The sequence below is a fragment of the Podarcis gaigeae genome (assembly GCF_964106915.1).
Source record: "Podarcis gaigeae genome assembly, chromosome: 1".
Classification (NCBI taxonomy): Eukaryota; Metazoa; Chordata; class Lepidosauria; order Squamata; family Lacertidae; genus Podarcis; species Podarcis gaigeae.
This window is the reverse complement of record NC_139678.1, coordinates 135,057,445-135,071,737: the sequence shown is the minus strand read 5'-3', so window position 1 is coordinate 135,071,737 and position 14,293 is coordinate 135,057,445. Positions and strand designations below refer to the sequence as shown.

At 42.2% G+C, this 14,293-nt stretch overlaps 1 protein-coding gene across 1 annotated transcript in view; it reads right to left on the bottom strand.

The window, feature by feature from the left end:
* Positions 1–14,293, bottom strand: part of ABCA12 (ATP binding cassette subfamily A member 12) — a 121,278-nt gene that overhangs the window by 26,246 nt on the left and 80,739 nt on the right. The window contains exons 35-40 of the mRNA XM_083702351.1: positions 10,227–10,479; positions 8,350–8,436; positions 6,674–6,767; positions 3,520–3,647; positions 2,528–2,615; positions 587–692 (exon numbers count right to left, since the gene is read on the bottom strand). Coding sequence (XP_083558477.1) covers positions 587–692; positions 2,528–2,615; positions 3,520–3,647; positions 6,674–6,767; positions 8,350–8,436; positions 10,227–10,479 — 756 coding nt within the window. The remainder of the gene's footprint in view (positions 1–586; positions 693–2,527; positions 2,616–3,519; positions 3,648–6,673; positions 6,768–8,349; positions 8,437–10,226; positions 10,480–14,293) is intronic.

Sequence of the window (14,293 nt, the reverse complement as noted above, 5' to 3'; positions counted from 1 at the left end):
TCTTTTTATGTGTTTTTTTTAAATACATGAAGCCTAAGTCAAACCTCAAAAGCAGGATTGCCACCTATTTCAAATTGCTAAAATGACAGTCAACTTTTATCTGGCCATTTCAACGGTTCTTAAGCTGTCATTTATTTGTCAAAGCAACAAACGACTTTGGCTGTTTGAAAGGTGCCATGAAGAAAATACCATCAATTCTGTCTCCAACTAGGTTTCAATAAGCCTGACCTATCTAAAGTTACAAGTTCACAGCACACTTACCAGTTCCAAGTGCTTGAATGAGCTTAAATGAAAAGACTGAAAATAATTCTTGCTTGACCATGGGATGTGAGTCTTAAGACAATGTTTACTAATTAGTTTTGTCTCCAGCAGCACATATTAAGAACATAAAGGAAAGTGTAATTGATGCCCTGAGAAGCCTAAAAATTGGACAAGCCATTTTGCTGTTTTACGTCAATCATTCTTAATGGGCATGAATAAAAGTGTTATGCTTTACAATGTCACAATTCATTAGGCAATAGGCAGGAAAGAAAGCCTCTCAACCTGAAGAGGCAAAGGATGCTGCCAAAGACTGTTGAGCACCTACCATATTCGGAGGAGTTTTCTTTTGGCAAGTTAGCACGGAGAATGAAGTTATTCAAGCTGTTAAGGTAGGCTGGGAGGCTGTGATAACCTTCAGGATTATACCAGACCTATATTTAAATTTGAGAGGCAAGAGCAACAGGGAAGAGTCATTTTTAATTTTAATTTTTTCTTTTAATAAGAAATGGTTCTTCACCCACTATGCATATGGCCTGTGTGTCTTCTTCTCCCTGCCCAATGCACCCAAACAAGGTGCACTTGTGAATGGTAGTTTCCAGTAACACGTATATCAGCATCGCTGTCAACTTCTCCCTTTTCTTGCGAGGAATCCTATTCGGAATAAGGGAATTTCCCTTTAAAAAAGGGAAACATTGAAAGCTATGTATTTCAGTGCCAGGATGCCACCAAACCAGCTTCTCAGGTGTGTGTCTCTCTCTGTGTGTCTTTTGTTGTTGTTGAGGGATTTATGATATTTCTCTCACAGGCTGTACCCCTGAATTCAATTCATGAACTCTAATCTCTTCCATGAACTGCCTTTCTGCACTTTCCTGTATTATCCTCACAGTCGCTACTCAGAAGTGCCTCAAAGATTGACCTTGAGTGATGTTCTGAACTGTGGGTAATTTTTTTAACATGGTAGTACAGAAAACAGCCTAGATATTTTCCTAGTCCCTCCAGTAACTGAAGAACAGCAGAGCACCCCCCTCAGCTAGGAGGCCCACTAGGTGGTCTTGAGCAAGGCACTCATTCTCAGTCTAAACTTTCTCTTAGGCTTGCTGTAAAAATAAAATTAATATTGGTGCTTTGAGTTCCTTGGAGGAGAGAAAATGAGCTATAAATGTGCCTGGGCCTGTAATTTTACAACACTTTCTTAGGAATGAATGCCACTGACGTCAGTGCAACTCAATTCTGACTGAGTAACATTCATGGGATTAGACTGAAAAAGACCTCCAATTTAGCAGAGTCCTGATACTTATTCCAGTCACATTTCCTCCTTCAATATACGGTGCTAACAAGGGGCAGACATAGCTATAAGCCCACTGGACTGTGTTCTCAGACTTTTCAGATTCCTGCCTCAGGAAACCCAGATCTCAAATCCTGAAGATGTCAAATGATCTAGAATCAGTCAGGAAGAGCCATAACCCAGGACTGCTATAAGATGGGGGTCTGGGGAGGCTCTTTCAAAGATTCACTCAAGATCACAAAAAGACAATAAACATGAAATGTCTTTTTTATGGAACTATTTCAAGTATCTTGACAGGCTTTGCCCCTCCTATGTTTCTTTTGCTACAGGCAGCAGCTATGTATCCCTTTACACAATGATTTTTATTTGTTATAATAAAAATGTTATTGATACAAGAAAAAATGACTGATACAAGAGACTGTTCCACCAGAACAAGCCAACTGGGTGAACGAGTCCCATGCAAGAGTGACACATACTTCCACCACAGCCAGTCCCATGGCACCCAACGTATTTGTAAGCCATCCAGAAAAGATCTTATATCTAATAATTTTAATTTTATTTTATTAATTAACAAATATAATAAATAATATTTGTTGTGTGCACACATTATGGTTGAGAGGGAACAGGTAAGACATTTTAATTAAACACCTCAAATATGTAACAGATGAAATCCCTGCTGAACCTAATAATAATCTGTCATAAACACTGTAATCCCTGTTATTTGGGTGGTGGCAGACCACTGAACTTTACTCAGAGTAGACTTATTGAAACTAATGGACCTAACTTTGTTATGTTCAATAATTTCAAAGAATCGACTCTGACCATCACTTAGTTGAATATAGCCCAATGTTCCAATTTTTTCATGTAATTATTTTAGCCAGTTTTAACCAGGTTAGTTTTTATGTACCTATTTTAAACTGAATGCAATAAACTGCTTTTCTAGATTTTCATTCCATATTTCATTCCACAACTGTAGTTTACCTTAGTTATTGTCCTGTTAGCAGGCACTGGAGTTATATCAAACTTCAGGTCATTAGTCAAAGGCAGTCCAAAACTCCAACCACCATACCTAGAGTGGAAAATAAATACGCCTCAGGAAATACACAGTGTTAAGTTGTGGGTGAACATATCAGACGACACAGTGATTCTTCAAACAGCTCTTGTTTATTCACAGGCCAGAACAGAACTGAACTGAAGGGTTCAGCCAGCCTGCTTATATAGAGCTCTACTACAATGCAACTGTAACACCTTCTGTAACTATCCAATCACTGAATGTCACTTTTGATCCCTTATTTGCATATGTGGACCTGAGTGAAAACTATCTACAGTATCCCCCTGCTGGCCCAGGGTGAGAACTTCAGTACATAACACACAGAACAGTCATAAATTACATGCTAGACAGGATTGCCTCATTCCTTAAAGGTGGGTGAAACTCTGAGGCTCAGCAGCCCAGCCATGCCATGTACAGCATTGGTTGCATAAGTACTTACATTAAGGCAATGCCAAGCCAGCACATTAAAATCTTAATGAAGAATAACAATTTGAAATGGTTGTTAGTGATGTTCTTTTATTTTTAGATTTGCAGGATTTTAACCATCTCTTACAGTGAAAGCAGAGCCACAATATTTACAATTCTACATTTACAAAACCCAGTATCTGCAAACGTTATAATAAATTACTGAAAAAAATAAAAAATATTTATGCATTTTCCTTTTTTAAAAAAATGTAGTTGTACAATTTTCTCCTTTTCAAAATAGGAATGTTGAGATTCCTAAAATATTCTAGAGCAAGCCTGATCCCCCTCAACCCTGGGATCTACTGGGAGAATGCCTCAAAATTAATCAAAATTAAATACACAGCACACTTGTAAATTAACTCCAATGACCTGACAACTGGAAACAGAATAAAAAGGGTTTACTAAAAGAATAAAATGCAGAAGAAATAAAGAGGGGTTAATAGAATAAACAATGTACCTCTTCTGCACAAAGTCTTTGGTAGTCACTAGAAGGTATGTCTCAACATCATGGCCAGTAAGGTTGTAAATAGTTCGGGAGAAGAAAGTCCTCTTGTGAGGTGGAGAAAAGTCAACTTTTGGACATTTCTAGGAAGCAACCAGAAATTTTAACTTTTTTAGCCAAAAATCATATAGTTTTAGCAAATAAATCTTATGCACAACTCACTTTACTGTTCCTATATCACTTGTCATTCATAGTACACATCATAAAATATAGCTTAAAATATGTTTCTTGTTTTAATGTTAACTAAATTTAAATATGGATACATAAAATGTGTACAAAAAACCATTTTTTTCAGCTGCTTCAAGTACACTGGGCCAGCACCAACACTATGAATTGTGCTCAGAAGCATACTGAGAGCCAGTGAAGATCCTTTAGGACCAATGTTATATGGTTTCGGTGGCCACTCCCAGTCACCAATCTGCCTGTGCATCCTGGATTAGTTGTAGTTTCTGAGTCACCTTCAAGGTAGCCCCACATAGAGCGCATTGCAGTAGTCCAAGCGGGAGATAACTAGAGCAGTGTTTCCCAACCTTTGGTCTTTGGCAGTTTTTGGACCACAGTTCCCATCATCCATGACCACTGGTCTTCCTAGCAAAGGATGATGGGAGTTGTAGTCCAAAAACAGATGGAAACCCAGGGTTGGGAAATGCTGAACTAGAGCATGCACCACTCTGGCAAGACAGCCTGCAGGCAGGTAGGTTCTCAGCCTGTGTAGCAGGTAGAGCTGGTAGACAGCTGCCCTGGACACAGAATCAACCTGCATCTCCATGGACAGCTGGGAGTCCAAAGTGATTCCCAAGCTATGCACCTGGTCCTTCAGGGGCACAGTTACCCCATCCAGGACCAGAAAATCCCCTACACCCTCCTGCCCCCTGTCCCCCAGAAAGAATACTTCTGTCTTGTCAGGATTCAACCTCAATCTGTTAGCCACCATCCATCCAACCGCCTCTAGGCACTCACACAGGACATTCACTGCCTTCAATGGTTCTGATTTAAAAGAGAGGTAGAGCTGGGTATCATCAGCATACTTGCATACAAATCCCCTGATGATCTCTACCAGAGGTTTCATATAGATGTTGAAAAGCATAGGGGAGAGGACGGAGCCCTGAGGCACCCCACAAGTGAGAGCCCAGGGGTCCAAACACTCATCCCCCAACACTACATTCTGGACACGGCCCAGGAGGAAGGAGCAGAACCACTGCAAACAGTGCCCCCAGCTCCCAAACCCAGAAGGATACCATGGTCAATGGTATCAAAAGCCATTAACATAACACACTGAATGTAAGGCCCTTAAACTTAGGCTAATATGCACACCATGGCATTGCTACAGCCCCTGTTAAGCCCAGGCTTAAGGACAACACAAGACAATATTCTTGGTTTATATGGCACCCTCTCAATCACAGGAAGTACGGTCTATTTGGAACACATAATTCATTTCTTCTTTACACTCTTCCTTTCACTCAGTGACACACATACAAAGTCACACATGCACAGTGCAGACCAGACAGGAAGTGGCATTAATTGTGTAAATGCAATGAATGTCCACATTTTTGTTATGTATGTGGCAGCCAAGGGAATGCCTGAGAAGCCTCCCAACAGCGGGGTGGGGTGAGTGAGGGGCAGGGAAGTTTGCATTTTTCATTCCCTGCCATGGTTCCATTAAGCAGAGTTAGGCAGCTGCTATAGGTGGGAGGTGGTGGCAAAATGCTGAAGGGTGGAGCAGTGTGTGTCACATGACTTGCCGTACACCAGCTGCACTCCGGGAGGGGGGGGTGTACTGTTCAAGTCACCACTGTTGTACTAAAGTTCACCTGCAGGCCCACTGAGCTTCTGAATATGGCATGACATGTACGGCGCGGTGGGCGGGGGCACCTTGTATTTTGCCTCTGGCAGCAAAATGTCTTGGGACAGGTCTGTATGCTGTCAACAAAAATGCATTTTTGCCAACGGGAGCTTCCTTTGAAATGCAAGTAGCATCTTCTGAGATAGGATTCTTTTCTCCTTTTTTTTGTCAGGACTATGGCAACTCCACCCTTATCAGCGTTCAAAAAAATGTGCACAGTGATTGCACACACAAAATTTTGCACACAATAGGATTTAAGTATACCCAGGGATAGCCAAAAGGTTGGAGATGAATGCCCAACTAATGTCACTATATACTGCCAAGTGTAGTGTTAGGTCTAGGAGAAGCACTTGGAAGTCAAATTATATCTTTCCTCTTTTGGTTGAAGCCTTGAAAGCACTAGAGTCCAACCCTCAGCTTTAATATCTTCCACAAGCAAATGCAATTCCCTTATTTAGCCGCTCTGAGCCCGGCCTTGGCTGGGGAGGGCGGGGTATAAATAAAAAATTATTATTATTATTATTATTATTATTATTATTATTATTATTATTATTATTATTTACAAAAGGGCTTCCAATGAGATTAAGATCACAGTCCATAGTATTATGGAACAATTCCCACTGAGACCAGTGGGATCGGGCTGTGATGCTTTGCCTAAGTGGGATTTAAGCAGCCTAACTGTGCATAGAATTGCAACCCAAGGTTCTAAACCCACACAGCATTATTTTGAAATAAGTTCAACTGAATTTAATGGAATTCATTCTGAATACATGTGCATAGGATTGGACCATGAAGCAGTTTAAATCCATGAACTCTGTTTTAGCTTGTTTGTGAGTGAACCAGTTCTGTGTTTGTCTAGCATTCAACACATCAAGCCACCTTGGAGTCTGCAGCCTTCCCCAACTTGGTGCCCTCCAGATGTTTTGGGCTACAACTCTGCTGCCTGGGACTGATGGGAGCTGAAGTTTAAAATATCTGGAAGGTACCAGGTTGAGGAAAGTTGAAGGAATATAATAAAAAGAAGTATATCTGTTTATACCATAATTGGTTCCTGACTAAAAAAGACTGAAATCACAACCTTATTTTCAATTCCAGGTAGTGACAGACAGTGGACAGTAACTCCTGTCACCAATTTATCCAACGTATGTAGCCCATGTTCAAATATGCAACCCTTGGAGTCAGCCACTTGCTCCTGTACAAGTTCCACAAGTCCCTGATGTTTATTTCATATTTATCTCCTCTCATTGAGTTTTAATTTAACATTACCTGTCTGGTGTCTGTGCAGTTGCAGGCAGAATACTGAGCACTCTGGTTCCCACTGAACACCCACTCTCCAGGCACGTCTTCCTTGAAACACGCTCTGAAAATAAGCAGATTTAACACTGACATTTCCTGTTGGCAGGTGTGCAGATGACACATGGTAAGAAGGTGGCAGATTCCTATTTAATGCAGGGCACTTGGCTGGAGATCGCCTTTATTTATTGATTCTCCTGAGAGCCCCCAACAAATCCCACTCGCTTCAAGGGGAGCGAAGTTCACTCAGCCTGTCTAGTTCTTAATGGTTCTGCCTATTGCTCTGTCAATCTCTTCTCAGTCACTGAATTGTGATATTGATTGCAAAGGTCTAATGAGACTTGCTTTAAATTCCTTAGCAAGAAACTTTAGAAATTAACATTAAAATAACAACATTTTCTTGAAAACATAAGGGAGCGCCTGCCCTGAGGCATTGCATGGGTAAAGCATTAATTGGATAATCCTGTGATACTGGCTTAATCATGTGCAGTCTGCACAAATACTTCCCTAAGCAACAGAATTGTGCTAAGTTGGTTCAGGGATAATCAGAAGCTACTGCCAAGGCCCAAGATGAAAATCCATCATGCTTTCCCACACACAGATCAGTCAGCACAGATGAGACATGTGCTTCAATAGGTGTTTGTCAGGGGACTTCCATTGAAACAGGGGGGGAGGCAGGGGGGCCTTTGGGATACAGGGAGCTGCAGAAACTTCTGAGGAGCACTTCCTCGTCCACCTCCAGTGGAGAAGAGAGGGAAGGGGGCAGCCAAGCGAGGAGAGGGCTCGAAGATGCTGCTGAGAGCCCAAGCACCTCACCTAGCCTGGCTGGTCAAGAGGGACGCACCCCACTTCCGTCGCCCAGCTTGCGCAGAGGGGTGAAACGCAAGGAGGGGAGGCGGAGGGTTGGGGTGTCAAAGTTCTTATGTTGGGGGAGAAGCCGGAAGGGGCCACTCCCGGATTCTGCAAGTGACTAAGATGGACATGAACCTTTTAGCTCTGCACTGTAAATAGTTTGCACAATAAAACCTGTAAAAGACAGGTCGGAGTCCTGCCTGGTTATTCATGAGCAACCACCACCAGCACCTGACAGGTGTGATACAGAATCTCCTACCCACCTTGGCCCATGCCATGAATGTACGAATATTGCTTGGGCAGCTAAGGCTACAACCCCACACACGTTTACCTGTTAGTGAGCCTCCTAGAACAGGAAATCCATGGCTGTAATCTATGCCTATTTTCTTCAGACTGAGTCACATTGAATGCAAAAAGTCTTACTTCAATGTAAACATGCATAACTTTGGGTTGCATAAAATTTATTGAATTATGTGGGCTTACTTCTGGGTAAATATGAATAGCATCGTGTGGAAGGTTTAAATTTAGTTGAAGTCATTTGTCTTGCATCTAGGCACTGAACACAGAATGGATACCAACAGAACCTTTCAAGTAAGTATGCTTTAAATATCAGCCTTGGTAAATGCAAAACATTTTAAAAACAACATTCTTTAACAATCTGACGGTTGCTGGAGACCTGTTTCTAAGAGCATCATAGCTTGGCAGATGGTGAAAGGGTGCCCTTAATGAATGACTCTTAATTTTTGGCCACTTCCCTTCCCTGATTAGGAATTTAAAAGAAGAAAACAGCTACTTACAAATGACTTTTGTTCACGCAGGTGCTGTCTGCTCCAGGAAAAGAAAGCAGTGAAGCAACCAGAGCATCAGTAGTCTCATTATAATTTCTAGGGTTTTTAAAAAGTACAAAAATTGTTAATTGAACTTTCATTAGAGTCAGAACTGATACATAGCATATAAACTGAATAAAATAAGCATAGTCAAAGTCAAACACTATTTTATATCCCACTGCATAAAACATGAAATAGATATGAAGTTTTGGCACAAACATTTGTTTGCTAGGTTCAAAGTTACACATATAAAACTAATGGTTTGCCATATAAAATTTACGCTGTGACCCTATAACCAGTTTGTGAGCAATTCTTCAATTATCTACCCTAAAGAAATTTTCCTGTATCACTCATAAGTCCCGTTTCAAATAAGAACCAACAGCTTTTATCTCAGAAGCAAATTTCCCAGCTCCCATGTGTCTTTTTCAGGAGGGGACGTATTCTGACATGAGAGAGCACTCTAAAAAGTTTCTGCACAGTACCCAGGAGTCATTCTTCTGAAGTGTTTCCCTGTAAACAGTCCCTGAAGGTGAATCCACAAACTGCTGCTTAGAATTCAATTCATCTTGAACTGAAGAAGCAGTTCAGCACAAGGAATCTGTTGATATAGAAATTCATTTTAAGGTGGGGGGGGGCAGGAAGGTGTATGCACAGTGATAGCAGTTTTCCTATCTGCCGGCCTTGTGCCAAAACTTTTGAAATCCAGAAGAATATAAAGTAGCAATTGAAAGTTTACTAAAGAGTTGCTGATATGAAAAGGTTTAAAAATAATTGTGATGCTCCGCATTTGTGCGCTACTGAATTAAACTTTTAATGTTTTGAGGCTTCAAATCTGTGGAATTTGTCAGTCAAGAGATTTCTGGGTAATCTCTTTGATAGGTAAAAAAATTCAGACATAATTTCTTAGTAGACCTAATCATATTGTTGAAGTGTGTGTGTGTGTGTGTGTGTGTGTGTATACAGGTGCACACACGCAGGTTGTCAGACTGGCAACCTAGAGACTCTTTTGCCTTTAAAGCTGCCTCTGACAATTCATGAGCTGAAAGGCAACACCTGGCTGTGGAAACCAAAGGGAGCTCAGGTTCCTGACCAACAGGTGTGAGAGGAAGTGGGACTACTGGGTCTGCAGAGTTCTGTTGTGTTGTTGAAGGGCCCTGATACACACACAAAACCCTACCAACCAGCCAACAGCTGTGCTCCTGCACTTTGCTGACCCAGCCTCTTAGGCCATCACTTGGTAAGCTGAGGATTTGTCCCACAAGAGGATCCCAGAGGCTTTCCCAACTCTAGAAAACACTGGATTACAGAATTTAATAAAATGTCTTCCTTTTGTCCACCCCCTCTTCCAACTGTCATGAGCCAGGAGTCAGTTTTGCCTGAAGGGGCAGAAGGTAGAATGACTCCATCAGCAGCTGATTAGCCTTCAAGGACACAGTGGAGAAGCCGCTGGTGAAAACCAGCTGGCTTCAGCCTTCTTAAGCAGAGCTTCCAGCAGCAGTCAGGTGCTGGTAACAACGCTTTTAGTTCGTGGCCCCACCATGCTGCTGCCTTCCCACCTTGACCTTTGACCCCCAAGATCAACATATTCCCTTGGACCATCTGAACACGTGGATTGCTGTTTGCCCGACCCTAGGATTGGACCTGACTAAGAGACTTCTGGTTGGCTGGGCTCCCATTCCACTGAGCTCTGCACATTGTTGCTCAGCAACAAGACAACACCAACCATATTCCTAGTATACCTCATTATGAGACTGTTTTTTGCCCCCAGACTAAGTCACTGTGGCAGATCTTGGCCATTATACCTGGTCCACAATGCTAGCTTTAATAACATAAAAAGGGATATTCACCCAAAGAAGTCCGTCTGCTTGGAGGAACCATACAAGGCTGGGGAGAGGTGGAGAGCTGGATATTCAGCCACCTTACTTCTCAAGGTGCCGAGGCCCATGGCAGCAGTCACAAAGAGCACAGGAAGGATGACCTGGGCAATAAAGCCTTTCACATTGCGGCGTGTGTGATGGAACCTCTTAATGAGCAAAGCTGTGGCCTTCCTCAGCAAGAGAGGAAAGCTGTTGGACTTCATCGGCTTAACCAGCGCTTGGTCTATTGAGCAAAAAAGGGATGAACGAGATATATAAGTATTGAGCGTTGCTCCCTCCTCACACTTGCATTCACCCAGTTTACCTGACCAAAACACGTGGGCTGGTTTAAAATGATGCTACTTCTCTTTTACTAATTTACATCAAAAATCCTTGATTTGGGGTAGCTTCTGCACCAGTGCTGCTTTCCTAGGAGAAATCTGTGCTGGAGCCACAAGCCTGATGGCCAGCCAAGAGCCCGAGCTCATTGTCTAAAGCAGAGTGTTGCAACAAAGTGTGTCGGTTGCAGTGTGCAGGCGTGAATGCTCCCGGTGCTCCTCCCGAGGCTGGAAAGGGGTTAGCTTAACCTCCTGCTTGCTAGTAAAACTGAATTACTGTGTTGCAAAATGATGCATGTCTAAAAAGTGTGTCACCAACATGAAGTTTGGAAAGCTCTGCTCTAAAGGATTTTTTAAAAAGTGCCTCAAATGCACTCACTTGGTACTCTGACACCTGCGGCACAAATTGCCACCTCATGGAATTATGTGCTGCACATGGATAGTGCACTCAACACAGGGCAAAGAGTTCTGCTGGCATGTAGAAGCCTCACATGAACTTTTTCTAAGTGCTGCTTACCATACTAGTAGTTTTGTACTAAAGCACCACACTAGAGGGTGTGAAATGTCCAGTGCAGATAGCACCAAATCAGACAATGCAGCTTTGTGTTAATTCCTGCTGTTCATTAATTAGCTAGCCTGAACATTAAGTTTTTACAAACTTCTGAGCTCCAAGTAGTAAGGGCTCACCTCTGTAAGGTGTTGTGGTAGCTAGAGTATTGGAGACAGGCTGGGGTGGATGGGTACATGTGTTCAAATTCCTGTTCTACCATAAAGCTTACTGTATTGCCTTGGGCACATCACTCTTTCTCAGCCTAACTGACTTCACACTGTTGCTGTCAAGGTTAAAGAAGGGGAGCATATACACTATCCTCAGCTCCATGGATAAAGAGTCATCTTTAAAATAAGGTCTAAGATCCTTATTATGCAGTCTCTATGCTTGATGTCCTCCCGCTGTGGTTAAAGCAGGAGGAATGGAATAGTACCCCCCAAAAAAATCATTAAAAAAAAATTAAACGAAAAGTGGCTTACTAGTGCTCCAGACTGTGCTCCAGGCCTCCTCCACATGTGTGAAGTTGGCCCTAGAACAGGGGCGCCATCTTCTTAAAGGGATTGAGGGAGCAACATCACAACATTGTGCATCTGAAGCTAGGGGGCAGAGCCAAATGCCCCCTGAATATTGAGGGGGCTCAGCTCCTTTAAAAAATACTTGGGAGGGAGGGGCCAAAACTGCCTCGGCCCCTAGGAGTTGGTGTGCTCACCCTAGACCCACAGCCAAGACTGGAGGAAACCTACCAATTGTGGAAAGGTGCTGCAGTGCGTGTCAACTGACCCATCAGTATCACAAAAGAGGTGCAACCCGGCCATTCCCAAGAATGACATGAGAGGCAATAGAGACATGTTGGTGCTGTTTTTTTTCATTTAGTTCAATTATTGCCTACTCTGACAGACAGTCAGGATCTTCAGGATCTCTGGTATGCACATCATTTGCTACTGGAGATTTTGCCTTTTTAACTGGAGCTGCCAGGGAGGGATGTGCTATGCCACTGATCTATGATCTCTAAACTCATGAGATATGGCCGTCACAAAGTTATATGGGAAGGAAGCACGAAGAGGGCATTAGCTGGGAGGTAAAATTTAAAGGCTAGAAACAGCTCAGGCAAGGAAGATTCGCCTGGAGTTTGGCTCAACGCCTAACTCCAGAAAGGAGAAGCAAAGGTCAGTGCTGCTTAATTCGTTTTCCTTGGCCTGAGGAAGAGCCTCAAGCCAAAAGCTCTGCGCTCTCTCCCAGATCATCCTGTAGCTGTTCAAAACATGATAGTGGGGGTTGCAACCCAAATACATATTGCGGTCTGTATTGTGCAATTGCAGCACTCATTGGACCCACTAATATTCCCAAATGCAATGAGAAGGGGGTTGGGGTCATTGCAAAGTAACGCCTGAAGGATTATGAAAACACAGAAGCAAAGTTTCAGACTCCAGTCTACAAAGAGACTTTACAACAACGGCAGGCATATTTACTTTTTCTAGGTAAAATGTTCAGCCTTTATGAACTACATCCATCGGCAATAAGCTATACTTTAAATTTGTACAAAGCAAGCCGCAACTACAAGATAATACATGGGACTCCAAAAAAAGACAAGAACATTGTCTCTTAGTATGTAAAGATATAAAATTTGCCATAGTAGAAAGGGTATGTCAGAAGGAAAATAAATGTATATTGTAATGTTTTTATTAATGCAACATTTTTGTATGTAACTGTGTATTTTTTATATATTTTCTTTCAGCTGCCTGTTGTTGCTTCAGTTTTTTGTACACCACTTAGGGACATTTGAAATCTATTAAGCGGAATAGAAATTAAAGCAGTCAAATCAAATTCTCAAATCTTAATTGAGATGATATGCTGCTATCCACATTAGATTATCTACACTGACACATAGAAAGTGCATTTCAGCTCTCAACCAGCCTGAGTGAAGCTGCATATATGTCCCTGCATCATGATTTTCATACCTTAAAATGCTCCTTTGCATGTAGTCATAGGGCCACTTCAGAACATGGAGCTCCTCCATAGATACAATTGGGTGAAAAAAGTGATGTCTGATCTGGCACAACCATGTGGATAGCAGTAATTCATGTGAACAATTTGAGCCTTATTTTCTTTTACCTGACATATTTACCCATTTTTAATGCAACAAGATTAATCACTGGAAAGCAGCGTCAGTTATCAGTGTGGCCGTGATGAGTCACAAGTTACTTCCTCCTCACAGCTGTATTTGTATTATTTGCTTGAAACTCTTGAGAAACTTTAGGGTACCGAACTAGCCAACAGAAAATAGGGTTTACCTAGCCAATTATGATACTCAGCCGCCTAAGGTATTTAAGCCCTAGTTCTTTTCATGGAGGTAATTGTCCGAACGTGGGAGCTCACATGATTTGCCCATTTTTATTTGTAGGCTAGGGACCTTCTCTCTGAAATCTAACATTTTTATGGAGGAATCTTCAGTCATGTGAGCATCCACCTACATTGAAGTAGTACACTCCAGGCAGGGGTTTACCTCCTTAGTTGGAACTAGGCCTATAATTCAAGCTGCTTTTTCAGACAAGCAAAAGGTTCTTTAAGCAACTTGCAGCTTCAGAGCTCTGATTTTCTTTGGATGATGCTCTCTGGTCCTGGCAACGCTGTTTGCCAGTTGGGACTTGAATTGCTAGGTTTACAAATGAAGCAAAAGTGACACTTTAACTCTCACCTCTTCCCCAAACGGTTGACTGTGAAAGTGCCTGTCGTGTCCTTTAAGACTGAATCCATATAAAGCTTATTTACTTGGAAAACCCCACCAAAATAAATGAGATTGAGTCCTCAATAAATGTGGTTACACTTGAGCTGTATGGCAGATCTGTGACCCACCCACTCAGCTTGTCTAAACAGAGTAGCGGTCAAGGATCTAGGAGGCTGGTGAGTTGCATTAATTTGTGGGTGGTGGTTCCTGAATTTTGCAGGCCTGCATTACATCGTAGTTAGTGCAACTGCTCTTTCTTGCATGCTAGAAGCCTGAAACTTTTTTGGGCAAAACTGTACACTGGGGTAAGATTTCATAGTCTTTTTTTAGCCTCTCCCCATTGAAAGTTTTTCATAACAGCATAGGAAGCTGCCTATGCCAGAGCATTGAACCATGTATCACAGCGCTGTCTACATTGACTGCCAGTGGCTGCCCAGGGTTGCAG